The following is a 16,704-nucleotide window of genomic DNA, read 5'->3' on the forward strand; positions in this document are numbered from 1 at the left end:
ATGTCTGTATCATTTTGTAGTTGAAGTTATGAGTATTGGCTGTATACTGTCTGTATTTCAAATTGGTGCTGTAGTTCGGGGAAAAATCCCTGACGGGTGGGTGTTGGCTCTGCCTAGCCTGCTGGATGGCCCATTACGGACCATCAACTACACCATCCAACCATTGAGAGGAGGCAGATACGCCTTGTAACTCAGCAGGGTGTGCAGGGACTTGCCCATGTGACTGCAGACTCCATTTTGCTGTAATTTTCCACAGTAAGAACAAAGAAGTGTTCTTACACCTGGAAGAGCCTATATAAGGCTGATGCCTCATCTCCATCTTGTTTTCAATCCTGCTTCCTACCTCTGGAGGGACTTTGCTACAAGCTGAAGCTCTACACAAGGGACTGATGACCCATCCCAGCTGGGGATGTTCTCCAGAGAATTGATTTGAACCTACAGTTTACTCCATCACTGCTACAAGCCTGAACTAAGAACTTTGCCATTACTGTATGTAATTGATTCCATTTAACCAATTCTAACTCTCATCTCTACCTTTTTCCCTTTATGAATAAACCTTTAGATTTTAGATTCTAAAGGATTGGCAACAGCGTGATTTGTGGGTAAGATCTGATGTGTATATTGACCTGGGTCTGGGGCTTGATTCTTTGGGATCCAGAGAACCTTTTTCTTTTTTGGGGTGTTGATTTTCATAACCATTCATCCCCAGGACGAGTGGGACTTGTGATGATACTGGGAGACTGGAGTGTCTAAGGAAATTGGTTGTGTGACTTGTGGTTAGCCAGTGGGGTGAAACTGAAGTCATTTTTGTCTGACTGGTTTGGTTTGCCTTAGAGGTGGAAAAACCCCAGCTTTGGGCTGTGACTGCCCTGTTTGAGCAATTGGTCCTGAATTGGCACTCTCGGTTGGGTCCCGCCAGAACCGCATTGTCACAACTACCATAATATTAACCAGAGAAACCTTGCTAGAACCTTCTAGCAACCTGTCTAAGCTTCAGTTCAGTCCTGCCTAACATGGCGCTGCTTTCAGTGTGGACGCGTTTTTTAAGAATAAATGAAAAGAGCCGTTGATGATAAAGAGAACAGGACTACAACAGGCCAGGTGCCTGAACTGAGCTTTTTCCGAAAACCTTCCCAAAGCTGCTGTGGTACGAGCACAGCTCCACTAGTGTTCGCAGTTTTGGGAGCAGCAACTGGCTGCTGGTGCTCTTGGTGCCTGGTCATCTTGGCCTTCTTGGAGCGGGGTGAAATGACAGTGACTTAAAAAAATGCTTCCAGCTGGATTACCTTAACGTTACCACTGTAGAAGGATGGGATATTTCCAGTGTAGAGATGGCCACAGATCAAATGGTCATGTGTAAAACCCCTTCCAAACACACCATTACTGGGTCTAAAGTGTAATGGATAAAACTTGGCAAAACGTTTAAAAGCTGTAATGATAGCAATAAATTACTCCATTGAAATACAGTTTGGGAAATCACCAGTTACACTAAGCCAACTCTACACCTGTGGGAAGTGTGACATTTTAAGCAATGTCAGTGCACATTGCAGATTAACTATCATTGATCATGGATGTAATAATATACATTGACTTTTAAAAATTATATTTGTAGTCACAAAGGGCTGGTCTACACTAGTGGGGGCGGTTCGAACTAAGATACGCAACTTCAGTTATGCTATTTGCTTAGCTGAAGTTGAAGTATCTTAGTTTGACTTGACCTGGCCTCCTCACAGCGGCAAGTCAACTGCCCGTGGCTCCCTGTCGACTCCGCTTACTCCTACTGAGGTGGAGTATGAGCGTTGATTTGGGGATCAATTTATCACATCTAATCGATCCCCAATAGATCGGTTACTGTCTGGGAGGTAGTGTAGACGTGGCCATAGTGGCGCAAACAATATCCTTCTATTTAAGAAAATCTCTCTATTCTTGCATAGTTCAGCATGGTACTTAAGTAGCAATTTTCACATGATTTACAAATATTTTTGTCTAGGGAAAAAATTGTGAAGACTCCTGCTTTGTTTCTCAAAGGAATATTTATATTATTTTTGAAAAGTAGACTTAAACACCATGTTTTCAGTCCTTGGGACAGGGGAAAGAAAATGTACTTTCCATTAAAGACAACTTTTTTTTTCCCTGTAGTTGTTTTTTAAAAGCTCAGGTGCACAAGTGTATTTAGGGGTTGACCTAACTCTGCTCCCGGTGGTGGTTGAGTGCTTTTTGCAATTTCCATCCCTTGTCTATTACCATTACAGTAAAACAATAGGTTGTATTGTCAATAATGCTGTTTACATTTTATTCGTAAACAAAACCTGCCATTGAAGTGGTATTTGTGCTTTGCATTATAAAAATAGATATTGTTCAGTAGTAACTTACATGAAAATCCAAGGAAGTGTCTACAGCATATTCATTTATCACTCCTCGGTTAGGTTGTTTCATTACATATACCAAAGGAAATGGAGACTGTAAAATCTGGAATTTATTACTTTCTGATGGCATCTGATGAACTTGGGTCTTAACACTTCAATGCTGGATGAATTAGTCTTGTTTGGTTTGAGTCTCACTGGTTAAAACCTGTTATGAAAAGAGGAATCTGCTTTTCTTAAACCCATTTATTTATTTGTAAAATATTCTGCTCCGCCGAAGTACGGGCTAAGCTTGGTAGGGTAACCTCATTGGTGTAACCCTGACACAGTTTTGTTGTCCCCCAGCCATGTTGTACCGTGTTTAGAATTGTGTATTGTGAGGCACCTTGCAAAAGAATGTATTTGGGCTCTGTCGTCATAATGTGGGAAATTGCCAATGGGACTTGTGCTCCTGTGTCCTTCAGCCCCTTTTTGAACGTCTCCACGGATAACAAAAACAATGCTAAAGCCCCACGGTATCTGGAATAACCACAGTGGTGGGGTGTGTTGGTTGGCTGATTGTCATGAGTAACTAAAGATTTTATGAAGTCAATAACTGAAGGCATGAATTTATGCTAGGTACCAGCCCCATATCTCATGCCCACCTACATACAGTCTGTAGATATCTGATATAACCTCACACGTTCTTGCATTCATGCTTACTGAAGGGAGAGAGAAGTGGTGCATCCGTTGAAATTAACATCTGTACTGTATGTCTGCTCTAGGGCGTGTTGGAGAGCTTTCTGGGCACAGCAGTCACTGGAGCGATCTTTTGCCTTTTTGCTGGTCAGCCACTCACAATTCTGAGCAGCACAGGACCTGTCCTTGTCTTTGAAAGACTCCTGTTTAATTTCAGCAAGTAAGTAAAGGGGGAGTGGAGTGTTTCCAGTGCTAATACAATGTTAGCTGGGAATGAGATCTATGAAGAGGGGAATTAAGCACATTGGAATTGAACTGGTGTGAGAGAGCTGTCCAACAGTGGCTAGAATTTTCCAAGATGCCCATAGAGTTCCACTGGGATTTGGGTGCCTAACTCCCTTTTGCTCCTTCATTACTCTCAGCCAGTGTCAGATTTCAGGAGACATTTTGCTGAGCTTTAATGAGCTGGACAAGATGGCAGTGCAGGGTATTATTGACTACAGTGGAACTGGACTGGTTGGTACAATGGGCCTCCTTAATCACTCTGTTGCTCAGGAAGATGAGCAGATTTCTCCATACGATAAAGGCAGAATCCCACTCCATGAATTCAGTGGCAAAAGTCCCATTGAGTTCACTGGCAGCAGAATTTGCCATTAAACTAGTGGTCCATTGAAACAGTGGCTATTTATACATAAAAATAAGTGTCCATGGCATACACAGATATTGTCACCAAATCTCCTAGATGGGATTTTGTTGTATTAAATAGTTTTGTTTCTCAACTCTGAATTCAAAGAGGGCTTTTTCTGCGAAATGTTTAGGTGCTATCCTAATATAAATAGTAAAAGTCCACATCCAGATTGCGCCCCTTTGTGTAGGTGGAGGACCAACACAGAATTTTCATTTGCTATTTCAATAAATAATACCAGTAGCATAACATACTGGGAGATTGCTGTTTTAAAGTAATCAGGAGTAAGCTTACTTATTGTTAATATTACTTGCTGCACTGTTGACATTTTTCATGCCATACAAAATGGAAATGTGTTAAGTTAAACAGAACCAACCCAACTACGTCTCTTTCATCTCCCCATAAAGAGAGAACCCATGATGTTATGTATTGTTAAAAATCTGAATTTCAAAGTACAGAAACATTCAGTGTTAAGGAAATAGTGGGTTCCCTACCAAAGCAGTGTGTAATACGGGACAGCTTTTTGACTGATTGTAGTTATACACGGAAAAGGCCTAATAGATTTTTAAACTGAACATGGCTGTAGATTGCAATAAGAAAGGAGGCATAAAGTGAGGTGTCTAGATAACTAAAGTATAATTTCATTACTTCCTTCATTATTTTGAGGTTTCTAGGGAAATTAACCTTTGTTGGTGTTTAGTAATCTTGCTTGATAATTCTAGCTTTTCTGGAGGCCATTTTAATTAAGATAATCTAATATGACCATTCCTATTTCTCTTCTACGCAACCTGGAAAATATTAGACATGTTTGTATGTGCTTTTGAGATATAGTAATGCTGCCATGTAAAAATATATTTGTGATCTCTCTCTAGAGTTCTGTATAATCATTTAGAAGTGGGATGAATCCATTTGATTTCATCATTAATCTTACCACATTGGTGGTGATGTGACTGTATCTGAAAATGCGATACAATTTAAATGAGGGCCTCAAAGCACGGCATAATCTCAGTGTCTGTCTCATCACATTGAGCAGTATTTTGGAATTGTTAGTGTTTGAAGCACGTATGATCACCCACTCTTCTCAGCCTCTGAGAGACAGAGAGCCTGATCAATTTCAGCACAGCACAATGTTTAGCAAAACACAGTGTCCGTTCACCCTTTTGTGAGTTCAGCCATCAACTTTTATTCTTTCCTTTAGGAACTTTCCCCAAAGCATAGTAGTATACAACTGTGCAGTCATACAGAAATCATTCATGCAGGGATCCCGTTTGTTTCTATAATACAAGCAATATTGTGTGTATTAAAATTCATAATCAGTTAAATTACCTCCTCAAACTTTGTTATCGAAAGCTTGTTCTCCTATGGCCTTGGTTCATACGCACTCCACAAACTTAGGGCTAGTCTACACTAGAAGCTGATGCACAGCTGTAGCATGTCTGGTGAAGACGCTCTATGTTGACGGGTGAGCTCTCCAATCACTATAAGAAAACCACCTCTGCGAGAGGCGGCAGCTATGTTAGCAGGAGAAGCTCTCCAGCACATATGGCGCTGTCCACACTGGTGCTTAGGGAAGTGTAACTTACATCACTCGGGGGTGGCTTATTTCACCCCCCTGAGTGACGGAAGCTATGCTAACATAACCTGTAGTGTAGACAGGCCCTTAGTTGTGGTGCTACCTGCTGAGGCACTGAAACACCAAGTTTATTTTGTGGGGAGAAGGGGAGAAAATCCATGTTCCTTTGAAAAAAAAGACAGCAGCTAAAATCCACAGCTATTTATGAAGCTGCCAGTTTCTTCCCTGCCTGGCAGTGTGAGAGGGGCTAAGGTGACGGAGCCAGGTCAGCAGGAAAACCAGTGGAGGCTCTGCCTGGGAGCTGGGTGCCAAACATAAGCACCGGGCTCCCTGCACATCCTTTTCCACAGGGGAAAGCTCCCCTCTCCACCCCGGTTCCCTCTGTCCACTGTGGGTCTCCTGCCCCTCTTCCCCCTGCCAAGAAAAGAGAGAGGAGATTAATCCTGGGGCCCTTCTCTTATCTTCCTGGAACACAGGCAGCAAGATGCAGGAGAGACGTTTATGTGCAGAGAAATAGAATAGATGGGTGAAAGCAACTCCTTGGGACCTCTGCAGGAGAAGGTCATCCTCTCCTTTCTCTTTCACTGGTGTAAATTATCTCAATGCTTTGGTGTCACATCATGCCTCTAGCCTGGATGATCTGATCCAAATCCAGGTATTGTGAGCAGCAGGAAAAAACAGGAGGTACAAAATATTGCTCTTTTTTCCCCTAAAGAGGAGATGGTTTTCAGACTTGCTGTGACTACACCCTTTTGGTGTGTAGCCGTGGGATTTATGGAGAGCCACTGCCACGTGACAATTGCAGTCACACACTGTGATTTTTCAGTAATTCATTTCATTTTTTCCTGCTCACAAGAACATCCTGTATAGTGGCAACAAAATTAGAAAGAATTCCATGGACTGATGCTCAGAAAGTTCAAAAGTCCTTTGTGGAAAACATGGGTCTAATCCAAGCAGGCATAAATATCCACAGGCCTTCCCAAAAGATTTATAGAAAGCAATGTGATCAGGGTCTTAATCTACAGAAAATGTTTGCATGGTTGTTTTCTGTGGTGATATCTGGATTAGACGATCTTTCATTTTATGAAAGAAGTTTCTCTTCTCCTTCCCCAAAACCCACTGTGATTAATCAAGTAAACATTAGAAAACTGATGTGAATAAGTCAATTGGTGGCATGAAGTAAAACAGATTAAAGGAGGAAAAATATCAGAAATGTGTCCCTCTTCAGTAATGGGGCCATATAAGTACCTCAGTGTCTGAGCCCCTCATAATCTTTAATGCATTATTCATCCCTAAGGGTACATCAGCACAGCAGCTGGGAGGTGTAATTCCCAGCTCAGGTAGATGTACATGTGCTAGTGCCTAAAAATAGCTGTGTGGCTGCGGGAGTATCGACCCGGGATGTTGAGCAGAATTGTATTTGGGAAGCTAGCCATAACTGCGGTGGTCACGCTGTTATTTTTAGGTGCTAGTTCAAGCAGAGCTAGCTGAGAATTATACCTCCCAGCTGCTGTGCAGACGTACCCTTAGTGACTTGCCCAAGGTCACACAGGAAATCTGTGGCAGAGCAGCGAATTGAACACAGGTCTCCTGAGTCCCAGCCTAGTGCTCCGACCACTGGACCATCCTCCTTCTCTAGACATAGTCTCCAAAGATACCACCACAGCATATTCTCTGTAGTTTGCTGCTCTTTGCCAGCCCGTCAGTTGCCCCTTTTTGGCTGTCAAGGCAGACATGGACTAGTGCTCCGAGCAGAGGACCAGGAGCCAGGAAATCCTGGGTTCTGATCTGTGCTATGTCGCAGGGCCTGATTTTCAGGATTGCTGAGCACCGATAGCTCACACTGAAGTCAGAGAGAGGCTGCGGGTGGCTCTGAATATCAGGCTCCTAAACTCTGTGTCTTGGTCCTCCAGTCTGCAAAATGGCAAGGAGGGTACAGTTTATCTCACAGGGGAGCTGTGAGGGATAATTAATCGTGGTAAAGTCCTTAGTAAATGCAAAGTGCACTGTTCTTATTGTTGACCGAGCTTGCGAGGCCCTGTGCTTAACTTGATGGTATTTTCTGCTTGCGAGTCCCAGTCATGGAGTGGGAGGATGGTGTGGAGGGAGGGGAATATGCAGGGGATACTGAGCCCGGGTTTATGGTATAGGGAGGTGGGTGTAGGGAGTCTCTGAAATAGAGAGGCATGAGAGGCTGGCACCAGGGAGCTTGTGGAGGGTGGACACAAGAAGCCCCGATGTGTGCAGTGAGCTTGGCTGCAGAAGCTGCTGACGGATGCCTGGGTGGTGCTGGAAGGCTGGGGCGCGGTGAGGAGGGCCGAGGCTGTATATGCCGTGTTCTGTTTGGACTATGCTGGGGAATTCTTGCTGTGTTTGTGGGACTTTTGTTATGATTTACGTGCATTCACCCCACAAGAGCTATTTGCCCTTAGAAAGGCTCTGGGGACTATTTCTGGGGATTCTGAGGCAGGGAAACTGCCTGTCATGCTATGGCCTGCTGCAAGGGGGCATGTCAGTCAGGGCTACCTGTGACTATTCCCCTGAGTCCCTCATCTAATGTTGAAAACTATTCAGCTACTAGTATAGATTGGAGGAAAAGGCATTTTCAGCACTGTTACGCAGAGATTTGCTTGACAGTGATCTAGTCATTTCCCCATTCCCCTCGCTTTGATTGTCTTCTCGTAATGCTGCCACACACTGTTCTGTTAGGGATCTGGGCTAATGTGAAGGGAGTCCTGAATTCCTAAGAAGTGCTTGAGTATAGCTCTTTTTTCAAACTACGGTAAAAGATTTTTACCTGTGTTACGGAGCAAGCGGAGGTTTTTTTTAATCCCCTTGTTGAGATCCTCTCAATTGCACTTCTCTGGTGCAGGTTCCACCACCTTCACCTCTCTCTGGGTGGAATCACACAGCCCTATTACCACCCTTAGAGTGGGTTGGTGTGTTTGGTACCTGAGAGTCCAGCAGCTGGTCCAAGTGACTCAGAAAAAGCTTCTTCAAAACAAAGCGTTATTTTATTCACCCAAAGGCACGTAGCAAGCAGGGAGGGATAAAACAACAAAAGGCCTGTGCCTGGGTCTTACCTAAACTTTATTATTTTCTTGCAAGTTGTGCAAAAGTTCCACTCAATCCAGACCCCTGTGCTCCTGGCCTGGTAGAGTCAGACAACCTCAGTAGCATTTTCTCTCTCTTTGTCAGAGACTCATGTCCAACTGCTGCATGCTTACCTCCTTCCCTTCTCAGCTAGGGTTTTTAATGGTTTAGTGCCTCTTTGATCCTAGGCTCTGGGAAAAATTAACCTCCAGTCTGGCTGGAGCCCAGCGGGTGGACCTGTCCCAATTAATAGCTCCCCCATAGTTTCCTTTAAGATTCTGGCAGGAACTTATCTTTGTTGTTGTTTTTGTTTCCTGATTGCTTCTTCCTAACAGCCTCTTTTGATTAATTCCATGCAGTTAGGCAGGATAATATTAAACAGGTAAACTGAGTCATAACAAATACTATAGATAATTCCTTTGTTCCCCACAGTTTGCAAACCCTGAGTGCAGGGCCTGAGTTCAGACTTGTGTATTTCTTCTTTTGATAATGATTCATGTTTAAAGGAGAGCAGGTCCTGCATTCCCTTTGCTGCTGCATGGGAAACCCTGAATCCTGATCTTGATATTTGTCAGGGAGGTTAATTTTCAGTAGGTTTTCTAAGATATGTTGTAAACTTTGGACCTGATGGTCAGCTGATATCAATGGAGTGACACTGATTTGCACTAGTTGGAGGTATGGCCTTTAATGTCTCCATTTATATTTTCTCATTGATCTTCTGCAGTGGTAAACCATGTTACTTATTCTGAAAAGCACTCAAGTGCACTGGTAATATACAGCAATGGAGACTGAAGCAAAATTGGTCAGCCCTAGGTGTTCAATTGCTAACTCAGCTGTTAAACTAAACCCTCATCATTATCATTGGCTAAAAAAAGACTGAGCCTACTGTTTTAAATGTTACAGGAATTATTGCTTTTTATATGCCCTAATAAACACAGCTCTTAAAATCCATACATTTCCCAGTTTCACTTTGGGAAGTTCTCTAACCCTTTAGGGAATTATCCAGCCTCGGGTATTTTTTTCCTCATTGTCACAATGTTAAAACACTTGTTTTGCAGAGACCACGGCTTTAACTACTTGGAGTTCCGTCTCTGGATTGGCCTGTGGTCAGCCTTCCAGTGTCTCATTCTGGTTGCTACTGATGCCAGCTTCCTGGTCAAATACTTCACCCGCTTCACAGAAGAGGGATTTTCCTCCCTGATCAGCTTCATCTTCATTTATGATGCTTTCAAGAAGATGATCAAGTTAGCAGACTATTATCCAATCAATTCCCATTTTAAAGTGGACTATATCACGTTTTACTCCTGTGTCTGCATGCCACCAGAGCCAGGTAAGAGAATACTGTATTAGCTCATTGACTTTCATATATATGCTTGCACTTGCGTGCTCTCTTTCTGTCATGCTATCACTGTGACATCTAATTTCACCGTTAAATTAACCCTATGCAGAGGAAGCCAACACAGGGCGCTAAGCACCATATAAGTTCCAGTAAAGCCCTCTATTGAGGCTTTAAGTGGCACATAGGTCTTGTGAATTACAACCCAAGTGCTGATCTAAATTTCTCTCTGAGCCTGGCATCTGAGGGCCACCATGTACATCATTACCAAGAAGGGGAAATGGTCTCCTGTGTTCTCATTCCCTCAGATATCTGTCATCCTTAGTTTTGAATGACATTTCTCTAAGAGCCTGGGAAAGGACTGAAAGCGATCATTACGTCAACAGTCTGGGGACACCATCTCTGTATACACAGCACCGTTCTTCCAAAGTGCAGGGGATTGGCTGCACAAGGCTGGTATACGAATGAGAGGAGCGTGTGTGTAATACAGTATTTTTACGTAATAGTCATAGGGGATTAGGCCAAACATTATTGCCTATTACTGCAGAATGTGCGTAGTGTACCTGAAGTTTTAATAGGCACAGATTAAAGCTTGGAAATACAGGTGGAAGCAACCAGCTAAAAAAACCGCAAATACGAACAGGATGCTTTATGCTGTGTGCCAGCTTTCTTCATTATGGGTGAGTTGGTTATTCCTGAGACATTTTAAACAATGACGACTGAGTAAGAAATTTGGCATGCAGACAAAGTAAACGGAGTGTTACAGCATTGTACCTGCCAGACAGAAAAATAATCAGGTCAGTATCCATGTATCTGCCACGGGTTGACTGTAACTGGATCCATTGAAGTTATGTGTTTCTTATCCATTAACTGTAGATTTGTTCAGGGTGGGATTCTCAAAAGTGCTCAGCATTGGCCCAGCTTTGCTCCCATTAAAGTCAGCAGGAGCTTTATTATTTATTCCTGATTGGGAGAAAAGCCAAGTTAGGCCAACCCTGAGTGCTTTTGAAAATCCCACTCTAGCCCGGCAGCATTTTAAGCTGTCCATTTAACTAACTTAGATTTTCAGTTAAACAGATCCAGGCGGAGTGGGGAAAGGAAACTGCGCAACTGGAATCTGTATGCGAGTCTGTGTTTGGGGGGGAAGCCTTCATGCTTGTGTAAAAACAGATCCATACCTGAAAATGTCGCTAATCCTAGCCTTTGTGGTGGGAGGGGAGGGGTGATAGCGTTTAATTCAATCACAGTCATGAAATCCTGATTTTAGAATTTCCATTTCACCTTGTTTACATTGTAACCATATATTTATTGTAGAGGAAAAGGCAGAATAAATGAATTACTGGTCTTTGAGGACAACTGTAGTTTGCTGTTGCTCACATCGCCCCCTAGAGAGATTTCCACACCAGCCTCTGGTGGAATTCAGGCTTTGTTTAATTCACGAGTGGCTGTGTGCATGTGGTCTCATCCCAGCCCTTATATTTTGGTGCACACCGTAAACTCACTGCGTAGTTTGGCAATCTCACATCTTGGGGAAGGGCTGGTGTGTAGGAGTCGATGCTATGAGCCTGATTCACTTCACAACAGCGAATCGGGCCCTCTGTCTGGCTTGATCCCATGCTTCCATGTTCAGTATTGTTAAGAGCACTGAATTCACACTGTTAATTAGGTCTGAAATCCCGGTGCACTAAACAGTGTCTATAAAAACTTTGTCAGATACCTCTCCATGTTTTCTTGCTCTTTCGGTGCACAGGGGAACCCACAAGCTGCTACACTTATTTAAGAGATGTTGCATATTCCCTGCCCCTTGTGCCACCTGCTGTGTAGGGGAAACAGAGCTCTGGCTCTATCTGCGTGCCGCCAGGCACCATGCTTCCCTTTCTGATTGTCTTGGAAGCAATCCTGTGTCTCCACGAGCACACACAAGCTAGCCAGAACTAGCCCATAGCTAGAAGTGTTCTCCACATTACACCAGTCAGAACGAGCTATAGGTAGGATTTTCCAAAACTTCTAAAGGAATTAGGAATCTAACCTCCATTGATTTTCAGTGGAAGTTGGGTATCCAACTCCCTTAGGCACCTCTGAAAATCCAATCCTATAACCTTAATGCTCCTTGGGAGAAAATGGAGACATTATTGAAGGAATCCAATTGTTTTTATGGCCAGCGTATTCTTATAACAATAAAAATCAGGTCTTTCATCCCAATGTGCATTCCTAGCAAAAGAATGTGGTCCTTCAGTAAATAATATTTTAACTGGCAGATTACTTGTTTTTCAGCACCAGGATGGTATGTAATGACGACTTAACAACTGCACACAGGGAGATTGTGACATTTTGAACCAGGAAGCAAAATTATAGGAAAGGAATTTAAAAATCTCATGAACAAACTCCCTTTCCCCATAACTAGCATTAGCACATTCCTTATTCAAGGGACTATCTTGGAATTTTCTCCAGATTTCCACATCAGTCTGTGTAAACACCTGGACAACATTACCAGGATCTGCATCAGAAAGATATGGCCTTACCGTTCTGCCCAGGCATACAGCCAGTCCTGACCATGGCTGTAATGTGGTTATCTACATGCCGTTCATAGTTCAGTCAGACCTGCAAATTCTGAACTTTGGTACAAGCATCAGGCAGTGCCCCTTCACCAAGATGTAATCCCTGCCATAGCTTCTGGTTGATTCTCCAAATCTGCCAGTGTTGCCTCAGTTTGCTAGTTCTCAGCCATATTCTTCTACACATGGGATCGGTGACTTCAACACACCTGTTGGATCAGTTGAGATTGGAGCCACAAAATTGGGGGTCACCAAAACCCTGCTCCTGATGTTCCTTGCTCCCCTCCCCTAATAGCTCCATCTAAACCTTGAACGAAAAGGGTGACAAGATGGCACCTGTGGTAACCCCCATCAGAGTGCTCTCGCAGCTGCTGAGCAATCTCAATATAATCTGGGATCTCACAGCCTAGAATAACAGGAGCCACTCGAGCAGTGCTGCTCACTCCTGCATATACCTGCTGGTAAATCTAGAGTACCTGAAGGACCACTGTGTCACAGGCTTTTTGCTGGAGTGTTGTGAGTGGAACAAATCTTGTGATTTAAAGGTTAACAGAATGTGGGGGAAGGACTGGAGAAACTTCCCATATGTGAACAATGGAAAGAAGAAACATCATCTGGAAGGAAGAAGAAAATAATCTGCCCCCGGTTTTACGCTAGGCTCAGAGCAAGCTGGGAAAGTAATTTGCAAGTCGTGTTCCTGGAAAACAGTGTCACATGACAAATGGCCCATCACAATGGCATTACCTGTCACCCTTTTAGGTAGTCTCAGCTGAAGTGGGCATGCCATCTGTGCTCCTCTTATCTCTGTAGCTGGGCTTTTGGGCTGGGTCTGAGGTGCATTAGCAGGGAGGTTTCCACTGGCCATATCCCATTTATTAAATAGCTTGTTTAGTACTTCAGTCTTGATGCTGGCCAGTTGGCACCTTTCAAAAGTCTTAAATTGATGTGTTTTTTTTTCTCTCTCTCTCAAACGTGTGTGTGCCAGAGGGAGCATTCTCTTTTCTTCTGAGTCTGTTTTTAAAAGAAAATTGGAATACATTTGCATTTAAATGAATAGTTTTCCAACTCAGCAGCTCATTATGATTACTAGGAGAAATCTTTCCCCTGCAGCTCCACAGTCAGTGCGGCAGCAAAATCATGGGGGTGTGGGCAGAGAAGCACCAGGTAGGAAATAGCACGTTTTCAAGGTGCAGCCTCCTGTAGTTTGCTTCCACCCTGTGTCTCATTGTTGACTTTTCTGGGGTGGGCATGCTTAAAAACCAATGATGATTAAAGGCAAAGCCACAGAATGCGTCACTGCAGTTTCTCAGGGTTTGTTCATAGTAAAAGCACTGACTTATCCCCAGTGTGCCATATTCAGAGAGCTGCATGTGACTTGAAGTTATATGTACTCAGACCCGTTGTACTATTTAAAGCATAAATGGTTTTGTACAAAAGAAACTGCTTCTTTTTAACCACAATATCTGTAGATTTGCATGCTACATGCAGTGTGATACACTATCCTGCTGAATTTCATTTATACTTGACTCTGTTAATCGTTTGAACACACTAGGTTGAGTAGTTCAAACTGTTTTATATTGCTGTTCTGGATCACCTGTGAAAGACACACAACCGTATAGCATTACTGGAGATGTGTGCCTTGGAATCAAGAGGGGAACGTGCTGTGCAAAGGCTGGATCTGGTCCAATACCCTTGCTTCCCCTGAAATCCCCGGGACAGAATTTCTGTCAATAGGCCACCTTGTAATAAATAAGCAGTGACAAACAATAGATTGTTTAGTTTTCTCTTGATGCTACTCAGGGGCTCTCCAAGTCAACTGGCTTTTCTGTTTGAGAAAAGTTAATATGTAGGCTAGGAAGAATTCAACTTTAATTTCTTTTATAATTTTGACTAATATCGATATTTATTTTTTCAGTTTTTATTGATTTTTACATTCTCACAGTTGTGGGAAATTATGGAGGGGTCATACAATAGGGAGCTCAGACAATTAATGACTCTAAATGTTCAGATTCAGAAAGTTAAAGCTTGATAAGCATTAAAACAAATCGTCAACATCACGTGTTAACATATGCAAAGTCAATATCCTTACATCAAATTCTAATAAGTTCTCAAGCTGCATTTTTCTCACTTGGCCTATCTGCAAATTTTGATTATCGATGGAAATATATATTTTTTTCTGGTTGTGGGTATGTCTGCACTATGTGCTTCTTTCAACAACGTGCAGTGTACTTACAGGTGCAGTGCCCCTAGCACAGGTTAATACAGCTACGTAGACCATGAGGCTCAGCGTATGGGAGTAACGACATGCCTGAAGTATGTGCTTGAGTACAGACCCGACACAGCTCTCTACCTGCCGGAGCCATGTCTGTCTCTCCATCTATGCCATTATTTTTAGAAGTGTCCCACTGTCTTTCTTCAGCTAGAGCCCTTCTCCACCACAGAGAGACTCTAGCAGTGGGGAAGGCTATGGAGTGTAGCATAGAGGTCTATGATGAAACTGACGTTATCAACGTTTACCAATAAAACCTAATCTTTCCAGGTCTCTTAATACGTATGACAAGTGCCTGCAGTCTCACGGCGGCAGATCCTGATGCCTAAAATGAGTAACACTTTACATTGCTAGTCAGGAGGGTGACGTGTGGAGTAAGGTGCTATTCAGTGAGAGTGAAGGGTATTGAAAATGGACCCACAGTAATTTGAAAAGAGAAGCCTTTTGGAAATGGAAAAAAATAGGGTTGAGATTTAAAACTTTAATTTTGTGCAAATAGAATTCCAATACTTTGTTGCTTCTCTGAAGCACTTGATAGGCGTTTTATTGCTTACCGTCCTAGGCTTCAACTGGTAGTATTGATATGCATTTTACCAGTGAAGTTGACTACAGAGAGATTCAAGATCAGTTTCTGCCAGCCTTATGGTATCTTACTTTGTGAACGATCCCATTGATTTCAGTGTGACTACCCATGAGGTGCTATTTAATGAGAATTAAAGTAGCAGGATCTGCCCGTAAGGGCCTCGACCAAGACTTCTTGGCTAGTCATTAACAGAGGAGAGAGCAAGCCCAAGTCCTAGCTCATGGTTCCCTTCTGTAACCACCCCTAACAGCATTTTCCTCTAGACAGCATTACTAATGCCTGCTAAAACAACTCCATAATCATCCTTTCTTTAATCAGTGTCTGCTTTCTTTTAAAATTTGTAATAAATGACTCCCACTGAAAGGTGTTTAATCCTCTTATTTAGTCTTTATGTAACACAGAAAGTGTAGGTTAAAAAGGCAAAAGGTGGCATGGTCACAGATGTTTGAGGAACACTTGATGCTGTCTCGGCTTTCAGTTGTGCTTTCCCTAAGCTTTGCACCTCTTTCGCTGTTCCTTTTTCTGTTGCAAAAATGAACCCCAGGTTACTGTAAACCTCCCTGCTTACTATCTTTTAATACTAAGTGAAAGTGAAAAACAGTGCAGTCATGAGGGAAGTGAGTTGGAAACCCACAGTGAGGCTGTTGTTGAGAGGAGACATGCAGAACAGGAAGGGCCAGGACACTCAGTGGTTTTTGAAGATCTAGAAATGTGCTTATCTAGTTTTTCTTTACTCTGAGAACCTATGTGTTATATGGTGGCTGGATTCACACTGTACCACTAGGCTCATTAAATGTAAAAGGCCTGGCTCTTCATTGTCCTGCACCTTGCGCGGTCACTTGTACCAGCACAACATAGTTGTAAAATGCTCCCATTTATGATTTTGTAGCATTTTGCACCCACTCTGCCCTGCATCAGTGACTGTACAGGGTGAAGGGCAAAGGTGAGTCATGCCCCAAAGCAGCAGATTGTGCCTCTCTCACTCATGCAGAGTCTACACAGGGAGTTAGGTAAGTGGATTTTTCACACCCGTGGGCAATGTAGCTTTGCCAGTGTAAGTTTTCAATGTAGACCAGCCCTTACTCTGCAGGAAGTTCCTCCAAATTCAGTCTAAGGGGGAAGGTGCAACTCAACATGAGCAAGGGGATCAGACCATGGCCCAGAGTAACTTGGAATCCTGGTGATACTATCAGTGTCTTCAGAACACATCTCAGGGCTGTAAAGCCTCATGGCAGAAAGTATCATAAGCAGGACTAGGACACCCATTATAATACTTTGTTTTATTGTCAGCAAAAAACTCAGTCCCCCTAACTTTACCTTAAGCATCAGAAGATGGAATAAAAAGACAAATGGCAGATTAGCTAAAAGACATTCCTATTTCTAGGGAATTTTGTGTAACGCTGGAGTAGGTGATCTCTTCCCTGTGTTCTTTCCTATACATATAGAACAGGGGTCAGCAACCTTTCAGGATTGGTGTGCCGAATCTTCATTTATTCACTCTAATTTAAGGTTTCGCGTGTCAGTAATACATTTTAATGTTTTTAGAAGATTTTTCTATAAGTCTGTAAT

The 16,704-nt window shown here is 42.9% G+C and overlaps 1 protein-coding gene across 9 annotated transcripts in view; it reads left to right on the forward strand.

Moving 5' to 3' along the window:
- SLC4A4 (solute carrier family 4 member 4) overlaps positions 1–16,704 on the forward strand; it is a 266,082-nt gene that overhangs the window by 204,282 nt on the left and 45,096 nt on the right. For all 9 annotated transcript variants that reach the window (XM_030565189.1, XM_030565188.1, XM_030565181.1 and 6 more), the window contains 2 exons: positions 3,128–3,261; positions 9,451–9,722. In XM_030565189.1, coding sequence (XP_030421049.1) covers positions 3,128–3,261; positions 9,451–9,722 — 406 coding nt within the window. The remainder of the gene's footprint in view (positions 1–3,127; positions 3,262–9,450; positions 9,723–16,704) is intronic.

The sequence above is a fragment of the Gopherus evgoodei genome, chromosome 5, assembly GCF_007399415.2.
Source record: "Gopherus evgoodei ecotype Sinaloan lineage chromosome 5, rGopEvg1_v1.p, whole genome shotgun sequence".
Classification (NCBI taxonomy): domain Eukaryota; kingdom Metazoa; phylum Chordata; order Testudines; family Testudinidae; genus Gopherus; species Gopherus evgoodei.